A 26629-nucleotide genomic window follows, 5' to 3' on the forward strand; every position below is an offset into this window, starting at 1 on the left:
TCAAATTAAGCTGAACAACTCACTTTCAAACCGAGCCAAAATCAAACGAGCATTTTTAAGCAATTTTCAAACAAACGGCAAGCAGTTTGGGTAGCCCTAGCTATCACATATCATATCTACGACTCTACACTACTAAAATGGTTAAAAGTTTAAAGGTAATTATATTATGACTTCGGCATAATATTTCTTTTTTAATTGTGAATTGTTTTCTTAATCTTTATTGATTGTGGAACTTGAATATAAGATTTTTATCCACTAAAAATTATATTGAATATAAAAGAAAAAATAAGCAATACCAATCTTCCTATTATATGTTTTTAGTTCCTATTCTCTAGGATCTGTTGTTTTTTTATTCCCACCATTTGATCAATAATATATAATTATATATACCTTGTTAATCTACGTTAGATTATCTAATATCTACCCTATCGATAATCAATGATGATGTCAGAAGAAGATGAGCCTTTGGTTGTTGAGTATAAAGGTGTTAGCATGTCGATGGGTATGTATGAAGCTACCTTATTAGCACCAAGTTATAATAATAATAACAATAATAATATCATAAGGCTCGGGAGTTTTAAGACACCTGAGGAGGCTGCTTTTGTTCACGATGTAGCGGCTTACAGGATTTACAAGGCGGATTATGACGCCTTTAATTTTCCGGGTAGGATCCGAGACATCATGCTTCTGACCCGGAAAAAGACGAGGTAGAACCGTAGAACAAATAGGCTTTTAAATAATATTTACTTTCCGGTTTGTTCATTACTTTCCGATTCAATCGTTGACCACTAAGTTTCGGGTTCAAAATTTGATGATATAATGCATACATACATACAACGGTTTTTGGGCCGATTTTGATTCATTTATTTACTAATTCGCGAGCTGTAAGTTAGGTTAGCGTTTAGAAGTTATTGAAGGTGTAGGTGGTTTATATATATGTTGAAATGATGAATGAGTTCAAAGTGTATCAAATTTTGTATTAACGTTTTTTATCACTAAAAAAAAAGCGAAACCGAAGAATACAAAATAATAAAATAATGGAACCATTAACCGGACCAAACTAGAATGGTGTGGCGTCTTTACCATATACGTATATAATAACCGCGATAGTAACCAGGGTGTTTGTGGTCTGGTTTGACTCCTGGGTCGTAATTATAAATATGACTCATTTATTATAATTATAAATATGACTCATTTATTATAATTAGATTATATACTTGTATAACTGGATATTATAGATAAAGGTAAATGGTTGGTTTTCTTTACATGGTCGATTGTAAGTCTCAAACTATGAAACTAGTTTTTAAAGTTAAACCGTGAGCTACACCGTATAATTTTCTAAACGACTTAGCCGGACATGCTTATTAACTTTGGTTCAAACGACTCAGTTGGTTTAAATAGGCACCTAATATGAGTAATATCTACTTTATGCATTCAATGTTTTTTTTTTGGGTACTTTTATTTATTTATTTATTTATTATGAATACATTTATGAATTTATGATATTGTAGGTAAGAAGACAAGACAACATGGGGGGAGGAATATCCCATGGACCATTTCATATGTATGAATAAAACGTGTGTCCAATGTTGTTCTTGGAACCCCAACATGCCACAGAAATAATTAATAATCAAGATTTTATGAAAATTTTTAACAGTTATTTATTTTGTTTTTGTTTTTAAATATTTTTTTGTACAATAATAATTCACATATACCCTTTTAACAGCCCATCCGAAATCCATTTAAATCAAATCTCTTTCAATTATTTGCTTCTTTAAATTTTAAAATATTTTTCGTACAATAAGAATTCACAATTTCACATACTCTTTTAACAACAAATCTTTAAATCGATAATCATTAGCATTTTAAAATCATTTAAATCAAATTTCCCTATCTAGCTGTTAAAACAATAAAAATGAAAATCTCTCTATCTAACAACTGGCATTAACTATTTCTCCTTATCGTGATTTAGGGATGTAAACAAACCGAATCGAACAAAGTCTTGTTCATCTTTGTCCGTTAAACTTTTATCGCACAAGCGAAGGTTCACACACAGCTAATCGAACGAAACATCTTGTTTGTGTCTGTTCATTAAGGAAATAAACCTTTTCGTGAACGGTTTATGGGCACAAACGAACGAACACAAATGAGCACAAAATGTTTCATTATGTTTGACTGACCGGGAATGGTCAGTGTCAACGATTCAATATGGCTTCCAAGTTTATGTTGACGTTTTTTGAACATTCATATTCATATGTGAACCTTACATATTAATTAACACATTATACTCATATATATCTTTGTTCCATAGTTTATAATTTTGTTTAAATCTATATAATACGATTAGACAAGTCATTAAAAAGTATTAAAACATTTAATGAACAAACATTAATGAATGAACGTAAACAAACACGACCTATGTTTGTGCTCGTTTATTTAGTTAGCCGAACGAAATTCCCTATTCACATTTGTTCATTTATAATATATTAAATGGACGAAATAAACAAATTTCCCGCCGAACATTTAGTTCGTTACTCATATTTGAACTTATATAATATTTTTGAAAATATGCAATGCTATATAAATATTAATAATAATAATTATGTTTATAGGATTGAGCAGAGTTAAAAAAGGATTGATGGTAATTTTACTTTAGTAAAAAAGTGAATATGTTTGGTGAAAAACAGAGAGCATTAATTGGGTAACTAAAATGAATGAATGCAGAAAATGAGGTGGGCGTGAGAATGGTGTAGCGGTAGACACGGCGGCTGTCCCGTGTCCTTCTTCACGACCATGCTTTTGTTTCATCATGTCAATGTTTTTACAACTACTACTGTACCGGACCAATTGACCAAACCGGTTTTATTTAATAATTAATGTTATTTGTAAATTAATAATAATAAAATATCATATATAGGATGTTTGTTTGACATGGTTTTGTTAAAACTTATATTTTAATTAAAAGTAGTATTAGGGTGTGCAGGGTTCGGTTCAGTTATTAGCATTAACCGAACTGAACCGATCGGTTATCGGTTTGGTTCCGTTAATTTCGGTTAATAACCAATATTAAACTTGAGCTAAAATTTTGCTTAAAAATACATGAAACGAAGGTATAACTAAATGAAATAAATGTATAAATATATGAAATTTTAGATATTAGTACATGAAATGGAGATATAAATACATGAAAATGATAGTATTAAACTACTAATACATATAATGCATGAAATAAAGGAAAAAAGGCTTGAAAATACGGGGAAAAAAATGAAGAGTTCGGTGCGGTTTGGTTAATTTCGGTTAATTTGGTTATTTCAGTTCGGTTTCGTCGGTTTTCGGTTCGGTTCCGGTTAATAATTCGGTTATTGCTCACCCCTAACTAGTATCTTTACCGCAATGTTTGTCATGCATATGATGTTTTTTTTCCTACGTTTACATCATACAGAATATCAATTTATAAACTTTTAATAAAGTCATATGTAAAATGAAATTAAAAGCTATATTGAAGAGATATTGCTAGAAAGTATATTTACGTGTAAACAACGGCAAGAAAAATATGTATAAAAAGAGAGATATAACATGGAAAGTAAAATTCAACACGGAAAGCAAATATAAAATTATATAAAGTTAAAGTTCTAACTACCAGGGTGATAAGTTAATTTCTCTTGACATGTGTATAAAAGTAATTGGCTAGTTTTTATGAATAATGTTTTTGTAAGTTAACTGTCATTTGCTTTTTAATATATATATATAATTCTTATAAATAATGATAAAATAGGAAATGGTTTTTTTTTATGCGAGCGAATGAAGTGATAAAGGACTTCTGATCAAGTTTTTCAATGGTTAAAATTATGACAATGACAATTGACAAGGTCGTAAGTAATAATTAAAAGTTTACTTAAATGGGAAAACGAAAAACCAAAAGTTTCCTTGATAAAATCTAGTTACACCATTTTTTTTTCTAAATCAAATAACTTTTTTAATTCATTACTTTTAAAACAAAAATTATATCTTTAATTTGTGTATATAATATTGCTACATATATGTTATTGAAAAAAATAATTTTATATGAAATGTTGATATTGATAATATAAGATTGTGTAATTGTATATAAAGTTGTGTAATTACATGTGTTATGTAATTATACGTTATGTAATTATACAGACTCACTATGTTATACACTCATGTAGTTTTATGCAAACCCCCTAAATTTCATTTCAAACTCTAGGTCCTCATAAAGTTTTAAGTTTGCTACGATTAAATAAAACTGTTTTTACCTGGATGAAAGGCCTTTCATCCTGATCCTAACATGTCGGCTTACACTAACAAAAATTATTGAATCGGTCAATGTCTATATTCACATATCCATAATCCATGTTACTAGTAGATACAATTGATTAATAGCTTTTGTGTATCCTAATAATATTCTATAGGATGAAAGAAGGAATGTAATAAATTAAACTCAAAAATGGTTTACTTTGACTCCTTATATTGTGAACACATCCAAAATTAGATTACATATTTATTAATAGAAGACCGACTAAAATAACATATTAATATAATCACTTAGAGGTCAGCAATTCATGGTTCATTGACATGAACATCACTTGAGTATTAGTAACTTAGTATTATCATTCCAGCTTAGTATAGGCAAACACGTTAGACTATTCGCAATTCTAACATGCAAGCCTAGTCAGCATGTCACATCAACTTTTCACGTATTCTTCCCACATGCGCATTTCTCCCTCAATACTACCACTGTCACAAACTCTAAATCTAAATCTTTATTCTCAAAACTTACAATTTACACCAAATAGAGAACAAACTCAGGCCTCTATTGTAACGATTTAATACGAACAATTACATAAACAAACGCTCTAACAATAGAAAACGAGAGCGTATATAAAATATCTTTCAAAAAACGCTACTACTCATGCATCAGGCGGTCTTTGCTCTATTATACCAAAACTCTTAATCAAACCCATACGGGCTGGGCCTTCTCATCTTTAGTTTCAAGCCCAAGCTAGCATCCAAGCCCATAAGTATCCATCCAGTCAATCATCCCAATAATACTCCATATAAACAATACAATACCAGAAACAATGTTGATAACTTGACAAGTACTTATACAAACAAATATTTGACATTGAATTGAAAATAAAGTAACAAACATATATTTCAACAACCACACTCATTGTTTCCACATACAACCATATTATTTTCACATCATCAATATACTTTTATCAATATACTTTATATATTTATATAACAAATATTTTCTTTTCATTAAAAATAATTTAAATAACTAAACAAAATTTAATAATTTTAATAATTAAATTTTATTGTAATATAGTTTTAAAAAAAATAATCGTTGGAAAGTTTTAAAAAAACTAGTCGCTAGACTTTTAAAATGCAAATTACTTATTATTATCAAGTATTATTGTTAATTATATTTGTGTAATTTGCTTTTGAAAATTTAATAAAAGAGCCATTCAAAAGAAAAAAAAAAAGAAAAAGAAATGAGAAATCTGATATTTAAATGGCGTGTCTGCAAGTTGGTTGTGGCTCAATAGTAGAACACTCACTTTACAAGTGAGAGGTAGGGGATCAAACCTCACTACCACCAACTTATATTGGAGATATGAGGGATGACCCTGGCTTGCCAGGGTTCGAGTCCTGATCTCACCTGGTTTTACCGGCTCCTCGTTGTCGTGCCGTTTGGCGGGCGTGGGGGTCGGGTTTTATCCGGTGAATCCCTCAACAGGTGAACCGCTAGGGGCTCCGTCCGTCCGGACTAGTGGCCGGCTCGGGCTACCTTTAGCTAATAGGGACCGCGTATGGGGTACCTGGCGTTATTTAGTTGGTCGTTCAAAAAAAATGGTGTGTCTGCATTTGTGGAGCATGCACTTGTTATGTCACTTAAATGCAAAGCTTAAGCGGTCTTATCATAGTTAAAGGCATCTAAAATGCTCTTAAATATCAATAAACATAAAATAAAGGATTGTTCATATTTATAAATTCAAGTAAACATGCAAAAATAAATAAAAAAGGATATCAGAATATAAATAATTAAAAGAAAGTTAGTGTTGAGATAGAGGAAGTAAAGAAAGGCTAGATGATCAAAGCAAACTTCACCCCAAATGGGCACTTACAACTTATAGGTCATTCATGTTTGGTTAACACATAACAAACGTGAAAAACTATTCGAATATGAAACGAGTTGAATGAATTAACGGACTAGTCTCAACTCTCAAGTAATGTGTAATGGCCTAAGTTGTTCGGAAGAAAGGCTATGATTAATGTGTTACTATTGTTTAGGGGTGTTTAAGGTTCGGTTTAAGCTAATGAAACGACTTAATTCGGCCACCTAATTAGTTTCACAATTGGTTTGTTTTTTAATTTGGTAAGCCGGCTTAAAAATGCTCAAGCCGATGATTTTGATTTACCATTTACGAAAAAACAATGAACATGAAAGCCCATCCAAATCGATAAAACTTTTTTTAAAAATAACCTTTTTAGTGATATTTTATTCTTAATACATTTGTTCAAACCGGTCTTAGCAATTTTCTAGACTCGAGTCTAACATGTTTGCAACTAGTTTTTGCTTTTGCAAGTGATTTACTTAGACTAGCAAGTTTTTAATTATATAATTTGAACACTCAACTTCTTATTGATCTTATTGGCAAAATTTATTAAATACATAAGTACTCGTTTTAACCCAAACCCATCTTGGGCAATAAATGGATTTAGTGTATACCTCACGGGCACCTCCAACATAACCAACTAACCAAGTTTATGGTAATAAACCGTGAAAACTACATAATACACTTGTACATAGTGCTTGACATATATAATAAGATATAAAAAGAGAGTGCAGTAGGTGGTTACATAATCGCCTTTTCTAGTACGATTAAAGCAAAAGGGCCTAGTGTTCATACAGTTCTTGTGATTAAACATATTCTTGTATCCATAAGCAAACATATCATGAACATTGACGAAGCTTAGTGAGGGCCCGGCCCCCTGTTTTTTTGCGCAATAGTGTAAATTTACCCGTTTTCCCCGGGAAATTTGTATATGTAGTGTAAATTTACCTGTTTTCGACCAAAAATTAGAGCCCCCCCCCCCCCAAAAAAAAAAAAAAAACTTGCCCAAGCTTCACCACTGATCATGAAACCACATCAACACAAAAATCATATCATACAATAAATTAAATCATCACTAATCAATGACATCAAACTACCTACTTAATCAACACAAGTATCTTTTGTTTTCATCTGTGACTCAAAGTCTCAAGGATAAGCCTGCACGCCACTGACATGTTGCTGCAACTGAAGTGGTTTCGTGCGCCAACTGGTCCCACACACAAGTGTTCAATATGACAAAATCTGCTATCTTGCCAACAGACAACGACCCTATATCCTCGTCAAGAAAACATGCACGTGCTGCAGAAATCGTGTGCCTGTGAAAGTGGTTAACATGTTTATAAACTGTATGTGTATGTGCATAAAACAATATGTAATATGTTTACTTACGCGTTTAATGCATCAGTTAACTTCATACACTCCGCTGAATTCCAAGGCTTATCCCAACCAGGCGGTATCCTCGCTATTGCAGTCTTTATACTATTTAAAGGATTAATGTCCGCAACCTGAAATTAAAAGTTTTACCATCGATACATAGTAAACAACTAAACATAACGGTTTACAAAAATGGTTAACTAAAAGTGTTCTCACAGGCCAATCAGAACCAAATGCCACAAGTGCATTGCCAGCATGGAGTGACTGAAATAAATAAGATCCTTTCTGCGTCCTCTCTAGCCCGATTTTTTTAAGCGCTGAGTCAGCATCGTCCAACAAATGATCCGGCTGTCAATAGTTTTTTTTCAACCATTGCTTATGAATATATATTTGCAAATTTAAAAGTCATAAAAGTCATAAATTAAGTATTTTAATAGTTTAATTACCTGCACAGAAGCAACAATTCCTTGTTCACCAAACTTGGATATACTTTCAAGTGTCAAATGTTGAGCGTGTTCAATCTGCAAAACCGGACATATTATTAATTTATAAAAAAGTTTAAATAATATTTTTAAAATAAAATATACCCGGAATCTCCGATCTTTCTTCCCGTTGGTTGTAACAACTGATTTGTACATATCCAAAACCAAGTCATTGGCCTTGTCTCCAATAGCATGAATTGCAACCTGATGCAAGTTTGCATACTGACATATATTCAACGAAGCACGCATTTAACGATAGTTTAAAAAAAAATACCTGGAGGCCAGATTTGTCGGATTGCACGGTTAAATAATATAAGCTTTCTATATCTGTAACTTGGAGTCCAAGATTCGTTGACTCGTCAGCATATGGCTACAAGAAACATGAATTAAAATGTAAGTAAAAAATAATCTTGACTTATAAGTTATTATTATTATTATTGTTATTATTATTATTATTCACACCTTATGGAAAAGCGCACTGTTCGACCCCAATGATCCGTCAGAAAAAGCTTTAACACCGCCTAAATATATCCACTGGCTCACCCTACGACCCGTTGTTTGAACCATATCCTAACATAAAACAAGAAAATCAAATTCAATGTTAATTAATAACTTAATATGCAACTCATTAAACGGTTTAGCAAATGTAAAAACAGTTGTGAAGTCAAAACTATGGATAACCAGTAGAGTCATACAGCGAGACGTGACCATGTCGACATTGGAAAGAAAAGGCAAACTCTAACCATCATTCTTCCAGATAAATCGGCCCATTTGTAAACATCTGCAAGTTTATCAGAGAAAGTGTAACTTGGTCAACCATAGTTCAAAAATGAATATTAATATGATAACGTGAACGAACTAAAAAACCTGTAAAATCTTCCCATGAATGCTCTTCGGGCGCGCCAGGAAAATATCTTCCAACGTCAACAACTGTAGTCACACCCCTCATTAAAGCATGTCTGCTAGCTCGGTCCAATGCTTGTCTGCGTTCTTCTACAGAAACTTCTGGAATACACGAAAGAATAAGCTTCATTGCAGCATCAATCATCAGTCCTGTAGGTTCTGCATATAAATAAACGAATCAGCGAGTCAGCAAGCTAATCTGGTATCTACTATCGACTAATCGTTTAACTTAAATTACCTCCATGTTCATTTCTGCTAATGGTTCCACCAACTGGATCTTGCGTATTACTCGTAACACCAGCTAACTTTAGAGCCAAAGAGTTAGCCAAACCCATGTGACCATCCATCCGAGTAAGCCATACCTGCATATCAAAGAATTTGATCATAACGAGTTTATATTAACTGTTATAGTATGTCAGTATGTAATGTTACTTACAGGATGATGAGGTGTAATATCGTCAATCCACGAAGCGGATGGCGATTCTCCTCCCCAAAGATCATTATTCCATCCACCGCCCAATAACCAACCACCTTCTTTCATGTCTGCAATATGTATATCATGTTACAATTTTTTAACATAACAAAAAAAAATAATAAAAAAAAAATAGCATGACTGGATCATGACTTACTTTTAACTGCTTCTTTAACCTTTTTAACAAACTCGTCCTTCGTGTTCACGCCTCGTACTTAGACTCCCGCCATCTGTTTTCATTTCTCAGTCAGTTAGCTAATCAGTTAAGTTAGTTAAATATTATAGGAGGAAGCTGAAATGAATTAGTGCAGAACCTGGAGTCCTCCAAAAAGGAAGTGGACATGAGAATCAATGAATCCGGGAACGACAATCTTCCCCTCGAGATTTAACTCCTTCGTTCCATATCCAGATACTTCCTGCATTGAACAACACAGAACGAACTCAGATATAAGTATGGCTGTAACCTGTAAACGAATACGAAACAACCTGTTCGTGTTCGCCCATTAAGAAAATGAACTTGTTTGTGAACTGTTAACATTCATATATTAACAAATGAACCAAATTTGTGTTGGTGTGTTTTTTTAACATTTATATTTATATATTAATTGACATAAATCAATCACATAGTGCTAATTATATATGTATTTGTTTTATAGTTAATAATAATAATAATAATAATGTTGCTTAAATCTATATGATAAGATTAGAAAAGTCATTAAAAACCTTCCGTGAACAAATATAAACGAACACATTGTCGTCGAACGTTCATGGACACAATTGAACGAACATGGCTTATGTTCGTGTTTGTTCATTTAGTTAATCGAACGAAATTCCTTGTTCAACAGACATAAGTGAAATCTTGAAAGAATTAAAGTTGATTAATATTCATCACACATTTTAATGTTGATTAAATTACTACTAATTAATTAGGTCACTAACCTGCTTATAAACCCTAACAAACAAACAAACAATTTAATCATTCAAACATAAGTGCATGAATATATATAAATATAACATAATATAATAATACCTGAACATATGAATAGTTTCCAATGCGGAGTATTCGTCCGTCACGAATAGCCATAGAATCAGCAAACATAACATGACTAGTGTATATGGTCCCATTTGTCACCAACACGTCAGCAACAATACCCGAAGATGATGAAAACCACCAGCTGGTTGATACATCTGCAAGAAAATAAATTTTTTTTTATTTTATAATGCTTAAATAATTATAAAATAGATGTGTTAAAAATTGGGTTCCAATACGTAGAAACATAGATATTACATCAATATAGCAGGTATGCGGGCAACAAGTTGCGCCGCCACCCCTTTCTGAATTGCAAACCCTAACCTGCTAAAGACATACCCCTGCTCCTTTGGAGTCGACACATTGCTATGCACAACCTGTTGGACCCTGGTTAGAAAACGGATAGCTTCCGGTGCCAAGGAGCCAAATGTATCAAAAGCCAGAGGGACAAAAACATGTTGGTTCTCTTCGCAGGCTTTAGCATGTTTCTCCACCTTATTCGTTTCAGCCCTTTTCATTCCAGCTACAAACCCATTATCCCTCAAACCAGCTAAGGGAGATACCCCTGTTAGGTCAACACAAGCGTGTTTTCCCCCGGCCCAACCAAAGACGAGCAAATCTGCCGGTCGTAGAGTGGATCTCCCTTCCTTGGGGTGAAAATGTGAAAATGAAATGAATGTTGGTTTGTTAAGTGTTATGTAACTAACAATGGATGATAATAATATGGAAGTTGTGTGAGATTATGAATGAAAGAAGAAGAATAAGGAGTGAAGCTGCTGATAAACTAGTGGTAGTAGTATTCTTCATATTCATATTCATGTTCATGTTGATGGCTTTGGCTTTGGAGTCTCCGATGGCTGAATATGATTAGGATTCCTAACAAGATTCCAAGACAAGACAGGTTGGATCTTGGTACGTAACGTACTTAGTTTGTTGTTTTGTATATATTAAAAGAATCTTCAAGATTTTGTGTTTTCATTTATTTTATTTTTTATGGAGAGGAACCAAATGGAATGAAATAAAATTTTCTATGTTTATCTTCTCCTTTCTTCTTTTCTTTCTAATGGCATTTTTTTCCTGTCATTTTACTCTTTATTTTCTCTCCTTTTCTTTTCGTTAATGAAATTCGAGAACATTTTTTTTAATTTTTTCTTTACTTTCCCAAGTTTTGCCTAAGGGAGGAACCGAAAGATTGAGATGGTTGTGTTTCCAAATTTTATTTATGAAGAGAGAGAGAAAGATTGAAGAATATGTGTGTTCCTGAGTTTCATTAAAAGGAAAAGAAAAGGAAGAGAAACATGTATAAAGTAAAATGGAGGTGATTGGTTTCTTTTCAATTTAAAAGGAATTGGAAGGAAAGAAAGTGTGGGAAGAAAGGAAAGAATGGGAAGGAAAACCTTTATTTCCTTTCTCTCGTCAACGAGACTCGCACTGTGTTCCCGAGTTTCACTTAACTGAGGAAAGGGAAGGAAAAGAAGAGATGGTAAAAATATGTTGTGTTCCTGAGTTTCATTTAAGAAAGAAAAATTTAAAAGAGGTGTTCTCGAGTTTCATTAAAAAAGGAAAATTCATGCTTTGATATATGTCTGTTTAACCAAGTTGTTTCAGTTATGCGATGGTTTTGTTCGGTTTACAAAATTCAAAAACTATGACTAACGATTCGACTCACGGATTTGCATAACCACCATTAAAATTGGACCATGAATGTTGATACTGATAACTCATAATATAGTTTGTTCTTATATGCTTAACTGGAACTCATATATACAAAACTTTTGAGTTTAAAGAATGTAAAATTTTATTTTCTTTTGAGTCTTGACAGCTTGTAAATTATTTCTACTAGAAGCCACCACCGCCAGTACCACCACCTACCATTGCCCCCATCACCACCGCCAGCCACCCTCTATAACTTATTATCTTTAAACACATTTTTGTATCCATAAGCATAACAGAACAATTAACATGATACAACATCAACACAAAAAATACATCATACAGTAAATAAAAATCTCACTAACCTACTTAATGAACATTTTACCTAGTGATCCTTTTGCATTGGTGTACTTCAACTGTAATTTTTCTCGGCTCATAAGTTTCAAGGATAAGCCTGCACACCTCCAACATATGTCGCTGCAACTGAAGTAGTTTCGTGCGCCAACTGGTCCCACACACAAGTGTTCAATATCACAAAATCGGCCATCTTGCCAGCCGACAAGGAGCCTATATCCTCGTCAAGAAAACATGCACGTGCTGCAGAAATCGTGTGCCTGTGAAAGTGGTTAACATGTTTACAAACTGTATGTGCATAATACAATAATATGTTTACTTACGCGTTTAATGCATCAGTTAGTTTCATGCACTCTGCTGAATTCCAAGGCTTATCCCAACCAGGAGGTATCCTCGTAATTGCAGTCTTAATACCATTTAACGGATTAATATCTACTACCTGAAATTTTACCATCGGTAAAAAGTATATATAACGATTTACAAAAGTAATTAATGAATAGTGTTCTCACAGGCCAATCAGAACCTAATGCCACAAGTGCGTTGTGAGCAACGAGTGATTGATATAAATAAGATCCTTTCTGCGTCCTTTCGAGCCCAATCTTTTTAACTGCCGTGTCAGCATCGCCTAACATTTGATCTGGCTGTCAACAAATTTTTAACTATTTATGATGAACATATATGCGTAAATTTATAAAGTAATAAAAAGTTATAAAAATTAAGCACTTTAATTACCTGCACCGAAGCAACGATTCCTTGTTCACCAAACTTGGATACACTTTCAAGTGTCAAATGTTGAGCGTGTTCAATCTGCAAAAACGGGCATATTATTAATTTATAAAAAACGTCTACATAATATTTTTTTTAAATAAAATATACCCGAAATCTCCTATCCCTCTTCACGTTTGTTGAAGCGACTGATTTGTACATATCCAAAACCAAATCGTTGGCCTTGTCTCCAATAGCATGAATTGCAACCTGATACAAGTTTTATTGTCAAGTAATGTTGTTACATACTTAGATGTATACAATGAAGCACACATTTAATACCTGGAGGCCAGATTTATCGGATTGCATGGTCATATTATATAAGCTTTCTACATCTGTAACGTGGAGTCCAAGATTCCACGGCTCGTCAGTGTATGGCTACAAGAAACATGAATTAGTTCTATTTCAACAATAAGTTTTGACTTAAAATTAGGGGTGGCAAATGTGACCCATTGGGTTGAATGAGCTATATTAAAATGTATATAATGGGTCAAACTAAATAAAGAAAATGATTGAAATGGGTTAAACCGGGTTGACATTTCTTGAAGTTTTTTTTTGTGGAAGAAGAAAACGGAAGAAAGTTTTTAGTACTTTTACTTTTTTAGTTTTTGATTTATATTTTGAGTTATGATTTTTTAATTAATTTTTTTGAATTTTTTAATGAGGGTTTTTGAATTGGGTCAAAATGGGTTGAGATTTCAAAAACCCCTCATTAAAAAATCCAAAAAAATTAATTAAAAAATCATAACTCGAAATATAAATCAAAAACTAAAAAAGTAAAAGTACTAAAAAGTTTCCTCCGTTTTCTCGTTCTAATAAAAAAAAAACTTCAAGAAATGTCAACCCGTTTTGACCTGTTTCAATCATTTTCTTTTTTTAGTTTGACCCATTATATACATTTTAATACAACCCATGGGTCACATTTGCCACCCCTACTTAAAATTAAAATTATTATTATTGTTATTTTTCACACCTCGTGGAAAAGCGCACTGTTGGACCCCAACGACCCGTCAGCGAAAGCTTTAACACCGCCTATAGATATCCACTGGCTCACCCTACGACCCGTTGTTTGAACCATATCCTAACATAAATACAAGAAAATCAAATTCAATGCTAATATCTGAATATGTACTCATTAGCAAACGTAAACAAAGTTTTGAAGTCAAATTATGGATAACCAGTAGCGTCGTACAGCGAGACGTGACCATGTTGGCATTGGAAAAAAAAGGCAAACCCTGATCTTCATTCTTCCAGATAAATCGGCCCATTTGTAAACATCTGCAAGTTATCAGAGTAAGTCAAACCGTGGTCAACCATGGATATAAAATAATAATAATAATAATGTAAACAAACCAAAAAACCTGTGAAATCTTCCCATGAATGTTCTACCGTTGCACCAGGAAAATATCTTCCAAAATCAACAACCGTAGTCACACCTCTCGTTAACACATACCTGCTAGCTCGGTCCAATGCTTGTCTCCGTTCTTCTACAGAAACTTCTGGGATACACGAAAGAATAACCTTCATTGCAGCATCAATCATAAGTCCTGTTGGCTCTGCATATACAGATTCCAAATACACGAGTCAGCAAGCTGACCTGGCATATACGCCACAAGTTTAAAGTTTCAAATTACCTCCGTGTTCATTTCTGCTAATAGTTCCACCAACTGGATCTTGCGTATTACTCGTAACACCGGCTATTTTTAGAGCCAAAGAGTTAGCCAAACCCATGTGACCATCCATCCTTGAAAGCCAAACCTGCAAATAAAAGAATTCATGATTATAACAGTTTATATCAACCGTTACAGTATGTCAGTATGTAAAGTTACTTACAGGATGATGAGGTGTAATATCATCAATCCACGAAGCGGATGGCAATTCTCCTCCCCAAAGATCATTATTCCATCCGCCACCCAATAACCAACTACCTTCTTTCATGTCTACAAAATGTATATCATGTTACAATTTCATAACATAACAAAAAAAAGTAAAATAGTGTGATTGGAGGACTTACTTTTAACTGCTTCTTTAACCTTTCTGATGAACTCAACCTTCGTGTTCACGCCTCGCACTTCCACTCGCGCCATCTGATTTCAGTTTTTAGTCGGTTAGCTTATTGGTTAAGTTAGTTAAAATATTATAGGAGGAAGTTGAATTAGTGCAAAACCTGGAGTCCTCCAAAAAGCAAGTGGACATGAGAATCAATGAATCCGGGAACGACAATCTTCCCCTCGATATTTAACTCCTTTGTTCCATATCCAGATACTTCCTATATTAAAGACCACAATATAAACAGTGTTGTAAAGATCGCTAGGCGCTAGTCCGACGGTGGGGTACCAAATAGCGATTAACCGGATAGGAATTTTATATGCAATTTTTCGAACTTTTATATACATATACACCATTTCTATTTAATTTTTTAAACTTACACACACACACACACACACATTGACAGGGCCGTCCCCGAGAAACGTTAAAATTTTTTGGGCCTTAAGTAAAAAGGTTTTTTATTGGATTTAAACAATTAAATTTTTAAATGGGCTTATTAAAATTTTTTTGTAGGCGAATTTATTAATAACTTTTGTCGTCTATGGGACTTGAACCCAAGACCTCCCAAACAGTCAAACCTTCCCAACTCAAGGTGTTTAAAGGTTTTGCCTTTGCCAATGGACCACCTACCGGGGTGACCTGGCCGGGAGCGGTCGTCCTCCCTGCCCCACTCAAAGCCGGCACTGCACATTGAACCCTTGTTTGATCATATCTATCGGTTTTTAACAAACCTCTAACATTTCGAACCTTCATTTGATCATCTTCTGTTGCTTAAAAACTTGAACGAGGTGGGTCAATGTCGATGCTTAAAACTCGGGTTAAAACCGAAGGACCAATCTGGACCGATTAGTACCGATTTTAACCGCGTACCTATTTTTGCTTCTGATTACATGAAATCGTATTGGTAGCAGTGGCGAAGTATAGTGAGGGCCCGGAGCTCCCCCCCCCCTGTTTTTTCGCGTAATAGTGTAAATTTACCCGTTTTTCATCCGAAATTTGTTATACGTAGTGTAAATTAAGCCGTTTTCGACCGAAAAGTTAAGCCCGGACCCCGTTTTCGTGCGCGGTAGTGTGAATTTACCCGTTTTTCATCCGAAATTTGTTATACGTAGTATAAATTAAGCTGTTTTCGACCGAAAAGTTAAGCCCGGACCCCCTTTTTTTTGCGCGGTAATGTAAATTTACCCGTTTTTCACCCGACATTTGTTATACGTAGTGTAAATTAAGCCGTTTTCGGTTGAAAATTTGAGCCCGGCCCCCTCGTTTATAACTTTTTTAAATACATTTTGAGTCCGCCCCGCCGGTGTTTTAGTCCAAGCTTCGCCACTGATCGGTAGAGTAGCGATTAGCGATGAATTAATCGGTGATTAATCGCTAGTCTCCACCCCACTGATTAATTTTGGACTTGTCGGCCAATTAATCAGTCATGGTCAAATCCGGCCAAAATCGTGATTAATCAGACTTTGTCGTCGTTTCTTTGGCAAGATTCCGGCCAAAATGTATATGTGTATATATAAAACTGAAAATTACATCTAAAATGTATATGTGTATATATATAAAACTGAAAATTATACATTAAAGTGTGTACATAGAACAGAATACCTGAACATAGGAATAGTTTCCTATGCGAAGGATTCTACCGTCACGAATAGCCATGGAATCAGCAAACAGAAGAAGAGATGAATCACTCGTATATATGGTCCCATTCGTTACCAATACGTCAGCAACGATTCCTGAAGTAAAATTAATTATATATTGTTGATATTATTATAATGAATCGAAAATATGAAACTGAAATGATAGTTAAGTAAAGTAAAGTAAGTAACTATGTTGGGTGTTGTGGATGCATAGTGAGATTATAAGTGAAAGAAGAACAACAACAATTGAAGCAGCTGATAAACTAGCAGTAACAGTGTTCATGGCTGCCGTAAGAATCTTATCGCCCTTGATGTTCCAAAGATTTCAACACACTTTCTTTGATTTCTTTATGTAACTTTTTTATTCTTATTTTATTTTAGTTGTCACATATCATTATGTTTTTTTTATTATTCTTTTCAACAGGCTGTACACTACTCGAGCCAAACTGAACCGAACGTAGGTTTGCTCAGACTTGGTTTAGTTTGAAAGTGAGCCGAACCAAGCGGATTGAATTTAAAGAAACGAGCGATATTTTGATGCTTGAACTTGGTTTGGTTTGAAACCGAGCGGCTTGATTCTAGGGGTGTTCAAGAAATCCGAAACCGAAACCCAAATAAACCGATCCGAATTCTTATTCGGATATTCGGATCGGATCAATCCGAATATCCGAATAAGTAATTCGGATTCGGATATGGATTTTAAAAATTCGGATTGTTCGGATTATTTGGATATCCGATTAATCCGAATAAAAAACATGTTTTTATTGCTATTTTCCAGTTTGGTATATATTTTAGACTATTATTTGAAGTTTAAACTTTAAATTTATGTTAAAAGTAATTCGTATTTTCCGGTTTGTATGTTTATTGTGGTTCTAAACTATTAAATGTTAGGAACAAAAAAATAGAAAAAATTTTTAGCTTTATTTCGGATTATTCGGATAATTTCGGATTATTCGGATATTATCCGAATCCGATCCGAATTGAATTCAGATAGATTCGGATCAGATAGGAATATTCCTAATTCGGATCGGATTTCGGATAGGGTCTAAAAATTTTCAAATCCGAATAACCCGAATAATCCGTTATCCGATCCGATGAACGCCCCTACTTGATTCGGCATGGTTCTGCTTGATTTATACAAAGTTTTCAATTTTAGGTTTATAAAAAACTTTAAAATATCATTAATTCAAGACTTTTAACTCTAAAATGTCTAAACTTCCAACTTTAAAATGTCTAAAACTCAAAGTTAACGACAAAACATATATAAAACGAGCGGCTATGGTTTGAATTTAAACTTTGAAGTTAACACAAAAGAAGGAAATTTCAAAAACTTAAAAAAATAATATAATTTTATATATATATACATAAAATTTATATATAAAACTAATAAATAAAAGTAATTCAAGCAAAACGAACCGAACCAAACCGAGCAAGGCATTGCTCGTGCTTGGCTTGGTTTTAAATCAAATTAAGCTGAACAACTCACTTTCAAACCGAGCCAAAATCAAACGAGCATTTTTAAGCAATTTTCAAACAAACGGCAAGCAGTTTGGGTAGCCCTAGCTATCACATATCATATCTACGACTCTACACTACTAAAATGGTTAAAAGTTTAAAGGTAATTATATTATGACTTCGGCATAATATTTCTTTTTTAATTGTGAATTGTTTTCTTAATCTTTATTGATTGTGGAACTTGAATATAAGATTTTTATCCACTAAAAATTATATTGAATATAAAAGAAAAAATAAGCAATACCAATCTTCCTATTATATGTTTTTAGTTCCTATTCTCTAGGATCTGTTGTTTTTTTATTCCCACCATTTGATCAATAATATATAATTATATATACCTTGTTAATCTACGTTAGATTATCTAATATCTACCCTATCGATAATCAATGATGATGTCAGAAGAAGATGAGCCTTTGGTTGTTGAGTATAAAGGTGTTAGCATGTCGATGGGTATGTATGAAGCTACCTTATTAGCACCAAGTTATAATAATAATAACAATAATAATATCATAAGGCTCGGGAGTTTTAAGACACCTGAGGAGGCTGCTTTTGTTCACGATGTAGCGGCTTACAGGATTTACAAGGCGGATTATGACGCCTTTAATTTTCCGGGTAGGATCCGAGACATCATGCTTCTGACCCGGAAAAAGACGAGGTAGAACCGTAGAACAAATAGGCTTTTAAATAATATTTACTTTCCGGTTTGTTCATTATTTTGCTCGTTTCAATCATGCACAACTAGGGCTGGTATATCGTGTATACCCGTACACGATAAGACACGAACACGAAATGTGTATACCTGTATACGACACGAAAACTCACGATAATAGCTATTTAGAAACACATGTTTAGTGAAACAAACGCCGAAGAGGGAATATTCATGAGTGGTGAATAATGACGGTTGAGAAACAGAGAGTGAGAATGTTTTTGAAATTTAGGGTTTAAGATAAGTTATAATTATATATATATTTAATTATAAAAATCTAACCAGGTACTTAACAGGTAAACATGTATTTTACCTGTTTAGACACACATGTACTTAACATGTAAACATGTATTTTACCTGTTTAGACACGAAAATCAACATGTAAATTCGCGTTTGCCTATTTAGTACACGAAACATGTTAAGGCCTTAGCTGTTACATGTTAAAGTCGTGTAGGTACGTGTCGTGTATTCGTGTCTCGTGTATAAATTGCTAGCCCTATGCACAACACTTGTTTGATCAGCTTAATTTGTTTAATGAGCGAGCTTAAACTCCTATATAAAATTTCAGCTTATTACTCAAAAATACAATTATATGCTATAAATTGTATTGAATGTCTTTTATCATAGCCTTCATTGCTACAATGACCCTATATAACCAACCACACTGTTGCATCAGCTTCAAACAGGAACAAAGCCGTGAGGTGGTACACAATGTTGAGTATAAAGGTGTCACTGCTTTGCATAATATGTATGTAGCTACATTTTTGGCATTGAAAGATACTGTATATCTGGGGAGATATGAGACACCGGAGCTTGCTGCTATGGTTCACGATGTAGCGGCTTACAGGAAAGTTGGGGCTGATTATAATGCGTTTAATTTCCCGTATGATATCCGCCGCATCATGAAGTTGACGCGGAAAAAGAAGTAAGAACAAATAGGCTTTTAAATGATAAATTTATTGTTAAGATCTGTTTGCTAGTTATGGCTAATAATAATATTTGATGAATATATGGTAAGATCTATTAGTTTAGTTTAACTGTTTATTTCAAAAGAAAGTAATTTTGAATCCTATAATCGTTGCATTCTCGTACTTAATGCAATTTAGAAGGATAAAGCCTAATGAAGGAATAACGGGTGTGCAACTGTGCATGGGTCAAATTTGGCCCAAAACCATAACCGGGATGTCGGTTAATGGATAACCACAACCATAACCAATCGGTTATGACAGGTTCGGTTAATTGATTTTGAAAGTTATAGTGGGTCGATTAATCGGGAACTTAGACCCAACTAAAAATAGCTCAAAATAGGATGATTGAGCCTACAAGTTTGGGCTTAAAATTTTTACAATGCAAAATTTTTTGATATTAATCATTTATTTATAGTATTATATTACATAACATTAAAATACACACACACATGTGTGTGTGTAATCGGTTTGGTTTAGCGGGTATGGAAACCTTGTTAACCATAACCGACCCATTGGTTTTTTATAAATCATTAAACTGACCTACGAGTTTATGGTATGGTTCAGTTTCATTGGTTAATTTGATCATGGGTCGGTTAATTTAGTTTTATGCACACCCCTGACATATATCATGTCAGTAACGTTTTGATCATCTTCTATTTGTTTATTGGTTTTCTTAATTTGATGAGCCTAAACTCCTATATTAAATTTCAGCTTATTACTCAAAAATACAATTATATACCTTTTAACTTGTATTGAATATCCTTTTGAAAATACAAATGGATCATGTGTGTGTTTTATAAATTGCATCTTAGTTTACCAAAGCTTTCACAGTTACAATGCCCTTATATAGTTATATAACTACACTGTTGCATACTTGCATTAGTTTGAAGCAGGAACAGGAACAGGAACCGGAACCTATGGTGGAAGACCACGTTGAGTTTAAAGATGTCAGCATGTCGGGGGATATGTATGCAGCTGCGTTATTGGAAGCAAGAGATGGTATCTTAAGTGAGTTATAAGTCACCGTAGACTACTGCTATGCTTCACGGTATAGTTTGAAATTTGGAAAAAACTTAACGTCATTAAGTTTTTTTTTTACGGAGGACCAATGAAAACAAATAGTCTTAAGTGGAGATCTTTGTTTATTCACTGTTTTTGGTACGGTTCGAAAAATTTATTTCGGATTTGAATTATGTGTTTGCCTCTTATATATCATCAATTTATGATTTATGTTGTTGATACAAGTCAACATGATCCTGTAAATAAGTCAACATGGTACTTTAACCAGGTTTTAATAAAAATATTGTGATTTTCATGGACCATAAAGGCCAATAAGTCAACATGATACTTTAACCACACTTTTATACAAATATTCAGATTTTAGTGAACCAAATACTTTAACCACACGTTTGGGCCTCTCAAGGTCTGGCCCATGAGATTCAATTATATGACACAAGACTCTGGATTTTCGGCTATCACGTATATAGTAATTTTCTAGTTTTTTTTTCTTTTTTTTTGGTTCGATATATTTTCTAGGGTTTCATCCAATCTGATTTAAGAATGTTCATAAGATTCATCATTTTGAGATTTGTAGGTGGTGCATTATGGTGTTTATCGCAATAACATTTGAACAAATTTAGTTTCTTGACAATGTCTATATATATTCATCTTCACCGTATTTATATTTATATTCATACATGTATTCTAAGAGCATGTTTGAGATTGAGTTTGAAAAATGTTTATCGGCATAATGGCTTTTTCAAATACGTCAGCAACGATTCCTGAAGTATAATTAATTATATATTGTTGATATATAATTATAATGAATCGAAAATGAGAAATTAAAGTGATAGATTAAGTGACTATGTTGGGTGTTGTGGATGTATAGTGAGATTAGGAGTGAAAGAAGAACAACAACAATTGAAGCAGCTAATAAACTAGTAATAGTGCTCATGAATGTCGTACGAATCGTGTCGCCCTTGATGTTTCAAAGATTCCAACAAACACACTTTCTATGATTTCTTTATGTAAACTTTTATTGTTATTTGAGTTTAGTTGTCACATATCATTATGTTTTTTATTAGGCATGGGATCCTTCCATACCACCTATGATCCCCACACATCATTTTTCTTTCTTATACGGCTCGTATAGAGCTATACGGTCATATAACACCTGAATTGTGTTAGACGGTTATGGTTTGATAACGAATAACAGCTATAATATAACAAATGGAAGCTTCAACTCTTCAAACACAATTTCCAGATCTTCAACTTTCAGATCAAGACTTGAATCCAAACAACAAGTACCAATGGATTAATCGTCTGTATCACTACCAATTTTAACAAATTAAAGCTTAATCAACTCGTAAAATCCCCGCGAACAAACCCTAACACATCGAAAACTTCAAATCTGAACCAAACTTGTCCGAAATTCGTTTAAACCTCAAATAGAAACCTATGTTTTATACATTACCAATTCTTTCTCAATTAATCAACAATAACATAATTAAACCAGCACGAACCTTGTGAATCTGATTACGAACTGGATTATAATCGATTAGATCTCAAATATCCATTACTTAGCAATATTTGAATCAAAATCAGTAGTCACAGTTTCAGAACACAAAGTAGTACAATTACTCAATGAATTCTCACTAATTAATCTTAATTAACAATTAAATCACCTTAACAATCGAACGCTCAGCTCTGATACCACTTGAGAGAGCTTGATTGAACATATACGAATCAATAATCAATTCATATCATTATACATGCAGATCTAGTTCTTGATTTGTTAAAGGTGAGTGAAGCATTCAGGATACATCTATATATAGAAGACGGAGTATATTCGTTATACATGTCATAACGAATGGAACTCATTAATCTTCAATCCCTACATTAACTTAACAGTATAGCGAATGACTCATTCGTTATATCTCATTCGTTAACATTCCATAACGATTGGGCTCATTCGTTAAACATCCTTAACGAATGGCCATTTAGCGTAACGTATGAGTTCATTCGTTAAACATCCTTAATGAATGAACACATATACATAACGTATGGACTGGTGAAAGACCAAAATGCCCTTTTACATTAATATAAATAAATTACAATAAATACAAAGACCGAGACGACCAAAACAATGCACTAACAAATTTTAATTTGGAACATTTTTTTTTTCAAATTTCGGATATCCTATGAATTCTTATAGTGAAATCCACTATCCGAAATGCTCGGATATCTGAAACTCCGAATGTCCATTTTTGAACGCCCTAATTCCGAAATTTTTGTTTATTATTATTACTATACTCTTTAATAAAAGACTACAAGTTTTGTCACTCCTGCATTAAATCTTATCATTTTTAACAACTTTATACTAGTAAAATTATAGTTACAATTTTTGAAATTTATGCTTCAAAATTTGTTAATTTAATAATTACTTTATATTTTTTTTCAAACATTTGACATTTATAATTATCTTTTACCTTAAAATTGTTTTAAAGACTATTGTACAACGACTGTATTAATAGTGTTTAACGAGTTTATTGTTTCTTGTATCTCAATTATTTATTAAATATTGTATTTTTAAAAACTACTCGTATATTACACGGGTGGTTTTATGCGGGTTTAGTGAGACGAATAAGAATAAAAGGCAGTTGTGCTGCGATTAGTTTTGGGCGAACGAGTGAGTGAATGGGAGGCGATCGGAGGTCGAAAAAGAAGAGATCTCCGTCTCCAGAAGGAGGTACCTTGTTATTTAATATTTATCTTCTCTTTCTCATACATACATACATACATGCTTAGGAGGTTATTATTCAGTTCAAATATTAATCTAATTCACTCTCTCTGTCTAGATGAAGAAGAAGAGATGAACAAAAGGCATAAAACTTCTTCTACAGAAACAAATAAGACTCGTAAGAAGCACAAATCATCTACTACTACTACTCAGGGTAACTAAACATATCCGTCCTTTAGCTTTAGGTTTAGGTTTATGTAATTAAACAATTTGTAGCTTTCTCATTATTATTATTATTATTATTATTATTCCGCCAACAATTCGTTGCCTTAATCCTAAACCTGTGGTTAGTTAGGACCCACAAACGGGTCACGGGTTAGGGTTTGAATTTGGGAAAGTGTTAATTTGGTTTCGGGTTAGATCCTGTTCTGGTTGGAACAGGTTTTTTTGGCACCGGTTGCGTGTGTTTAAATGCTCGGTATGCGCATTTTGGTACTGGAATGTGCAGGGCCGTCCCCGAGAATGCGTATGCATTTTGGTACTCGGTGTGCGAGAAAATAAATGGGCCCCGGTTTTTGGTTTTAAATTGTGTGATGCGCTCCGATGCTTTTACTAAAAACAAGTTATGGTGCATAGCGCATCACGTCTCGCGACATTAAGCTAAAGCTCAAACAAAATAACTCAAAGAAATTTGTTATTATGACCCAAATACATAAGCGAATGATCACTAGTATATAAAATTAAAAGCCATGCATTATTGAGTTTTGAAAAGATTGATTAAAATATAAATAACTTGATGATTTATGGAAACGACGCCAACTTTCTTATTTTTTGGAAACTGTTGATCTTTGTTCGGCCACCGACACCAGATCAGGGTGTGTTTTGGGTTTACAATTTTTTGGGCCAGGCCTAAAATAAAAGTTTTATGTGGGTTTGTTTATAAACTGTTGGACTGGGCTAAGCTGTTATCTATTATCTGATGGGCCCCTACCAGTTATGGGCCTTGTGCGGCTGCACAGTCTGCAGTTGCACAGGCCCAAACCGGCCCTGGGTATGTGCTTAACTTAGTGTTTTGCACGAGTAACCAGCGTTGGTTATGTGTTTAATGCTGGTTACGCGCCTCCCTGCAGCAGTTACGCCACATATTGACCCATTTGACAAATACTAGTACCAACTCATTCTGATTTGTTTCGTTAGAAAGGGTTGTCTTAGTCAACCAACTCTGACCCATTTCATGAGAAACAACCACCCATTTTTTACTGTTTTTTATGTCCATTACATGAATGCCTTATTTTTTGTGTATATATATATATATATATATGAACTCGATAACTTGGTTTGAAAAAGTGTGTATGAGGCGTGAGGCGATTTGGAAACGCCACAGGGCCTTGAGGCAGCGGCTCATGCACATCTGTGGGCAAACTTAGCTTATGTAGGAGCCTCATATATAAATACATATTACGCTTTGGCTTTTGAGACCTAACGCCCCGTGCTTTTTTGAAAACGAAGATCCATAGTTCAAAATTAATTACTAGCTGATTAGTGTTTCTTAAACGTAATATTAATTCAGAAGGGAAGCCAGAGGAAAAGTACAAGCACAGACATAAACACCATAAGCGTGACTGTCGTGAGGTTAGTCTTGTTCAAACTTTTGATTTCAAGATTCTGTTTATCATCACAAGAACGGGTAATTTCTATATGGATCGGGCAACGGTTGTCTGAAATAATTTTTTTACCCAGTTTTATAAAGACTTTTTTCATAAATAATTGTGTTAGGTATAATTGTTACAAACTTTGAACTACTTTTGATTTCGAATTCGACCCATTTGACATGTTTTTTTTCCTATTCTATTAATATTTAGTTTTATCGATTTGACTTTTTATAAGTAACGGGGAAAATATATCGTTTTGTCTGTTGTTTGTTCAGATATCTAATTTTAAGGAGATTTCGGATGCCGATTATTTCTTAAAGAACAATGAATTTGCTACTTGGCTAAAAGATGAGAGAGGCACTTTCTTCTCTGATCTGTCTTCAGAGTCTGCACGTAAACTCTTTACAAAATTTGTGAAATATTGGAACAACAAAAAGCTTGATTCCAAATACTATGATGGCATTGCGACCGGACCAAGATCATCCCATAATTGGAAAATTAAATCAGATGCAAAAGGAAGAGAAATATAATCAAATGACATCATAGTTTTGAGTCCTGATATTATTATTGATATTCTGGTGATCTTTAATATGTAGAATTCAGGATTATTGTTTCAACTTGAAAAAAAAATTATTTTTGGATTTGAATCATGTGTTTGCCTCTTATAAATCAACTTATGATTTATGCTGTTGATGCAAGTCAACATGATCCTGTAAATAAGTCAACATGGTACTTTAACCATATTTTGATAAAATATTGTGATTTTCATGGACCATAAAGGTCAATAAGTCAACATGATACTTTAACCACACTTTTATACAAATATTTTGATTTTAGTGAGCCAAATATTTGTTAGTTTTGTTAAAAGATGGAACGTTTATTTATTTATTTTTTTCTCTGCATGTGTTGTATCTATTTAATATTTATTTATTCATTTGACCCGTCATGGCAATGAAACAAAAAATAAACTTGAATGGATCAAATGGGCCGACCGGGTTAAAAGTCACTTTATTTATCAAGGTAATGGTATATAGGTGTGGTGGCCTGGGAATGTATATATTAGAGGTGTACAAAACCTCTTTGACTCAAACCGGTTCGGTTTATAAACCGTAGAAGTAAGATAGGCCGGCCATGTCAGTTCGGTTCGGTTTATAAATCGGTTCTAACCGGTTTGGTAGATTTTAAGGGGA

General features: G+C 33.6%; 3 protein-coding genes and 1 pseudogene across 4 annotated transcripts; 1 reads left to right on the forward strand and 3 right to left on the reverse strand.

Annotated features, from left to right (window-relative positions):
* Positions 1-7286: 7286 nt before the first annotated feature.
* On the reverse strand, positions 7287-9436 carry LOC143609014 (protein LONG AFTER FAR-RED 3-like; annotated as a pseudogene).
* On the reverse strand, positions 9315-11259 carry LOC143609023 (protein LONG AFTER FAR-RED 3-like). The gene is made up of 5 exons (XM_077083897.1): positions 11109-11259; positions 10402-10559; positions 9686-9787; positions 9529-9565; positions 9315-9442 (listed from the first exon to the last, which is right to left on the reverse strand). Exons 1-5 carry the CDS (start codon positions 11224-11226, stop codon positions 9315-9317), a joined length of 543 nt encoding a protein of 180 aa, XP_076940012.1. The 5' UTR covers positions 11227-11259.
* Positions 11260-12423: 1164 nt separating this feature from the next.
* On the reverse strand, positions 12424-17146 carry LOC143609013 (protein LONG AFTER FAR-RED 3-like). Of its 2 annotated transcripts, XM_077083889.1 has the most exons (15): positions 17049-17146; positions 16825-16955; positions 15341-15442; positions 15188-15260; positions 15007-15113; positions 14808-14931; positions 14535-14729; positions 14366-14451; positions 14147-14254; positions 13456-13551; positions 13285-13383; positions 13141-13215; positions 12918-13049; positions 12732-12847; positions 12424-12668 (listed from the first exon to the last, which is right to left on the reverse strand). In XM_077083889.1, the coding sequence occupies exons 1-15, from the start codon at positions 17140-17142 to the stop codon at positions 12497-12499; spliced, it is 1710 nt and encodes a 569-aa protein (XP_076940004.1). In that variant the 5' UTR covers positions 17143-17146; the 3' UTR covers positions 12424-12496. The 2 variants fall into 2 exon arrangements, with proteins under 2 accessions (XP_076940004.1, XP_076940002.1); XM_077083887.1 differs by lacking the exon at positions 17049-17146 and having other exon boundaries at positions 16825-16960.
* A 6562-nt stretch (positions 17147-23708) lies between these two features.
* Positions 23709-26075, forward strand: LOC143609019 (uncharacterized). Its single transcript, XM_077083893.1, has 4 exons — positions 23709-23796; positions 23906-24001; positions 25358-25419; positions 25715-26075. Exons 1-4 carry the CDS (start codon positions 23745-23747, stop codon positions 25967-25969), a joined length of 465 nt encoding a protein of 154 aa, XP_076940008.1. The 5' UTR covers positions 23709-23744; the 3' UTR covers positions 25970-26075.
* Positions 26076-26629: the final 554 nt, after the last annotated feature.

The sequence above is a fragment of the Bidens hawaiensis genome, unplaced genomic scaffold, assembly GCF_021521415.1.
Source record: "Bidens hawaiensis isolate Kalapana, Puna unplaced genomic scaffold, B.hawaiensis_p1.1 tig00419466_1, whole genome shotgun sequence".
Taxonomy (NCBI): domain Eukaryota; kingdom Viridiplantae; phylum Streptophyta; class Magnoliopsida; order Asterales; family Asteraceae; genus Bidens; species Bidens hawaiensis.

Bases quoted from the DNA above. Each gene is read 5' to 3' on its own strand.
- LOC143609023 (XM_077083897.1), bottom strand. From the start codon at position 11,226: ATGAACATGAATATGAATATGAAGAATACTACTACCACTAGTTTATCA. The intron at 10,560-11,108 runs GTTAGTTACATA...ATTTTCTTGCAG, and splicing joins CCATATTATTATCATCCATT to ATGTATCAACCAGCTGGTGG. The intron at 9,788-10,401 runs GTATTATTATAT...TGTTCAATGCAG, and splicing joins GAAACTATTCATATGTTCAG to GAAGTATCTGGATATGGAAC.
- LOC143609013 (XM_077083889.1), bottom strand. From the start codon at position 17,142: ATGAACACTGTTACTGCTAGTTTATCAGCTGCTTCAATTGTTGTTGTT. The intron at 16,956-17,048 runs GTTACTTACTTT...ATTTTACTTCAG, and splicing joins CATCCACAACACCCAACATA to GAATCGTTGCTGACGTATTG. The intron at 12,669-12,731 runs GTAAGTAAACAT...CCACTTTCACAG, and splicing joins CTAACTGATGCATTAAACGC to GCACACGATTTCTGCAGCAC.
- LOC143609019 (XM_077083893.1), top strand. From the start codon at position 23,745: ATGGGAGGCGATCGGAGGTCGAAAAAGAAGAGATCTCCGTCTCCAGAA. The intron at 24,002-25,357 runs GTAACTAAACAT...ATATTAATTCAG, and splicing joins ATCTACTACTACTACTCAGG to AAGGGAAGCCAGAGGAAAAG. The intron at 25,420-25,714 runs GTTAGTCTTGTT...TTGTTTGTTCAG, and splicing joins ATAAGCGTGACTGTCGTGAG to ATATCTAATTTTAAGGAGAT.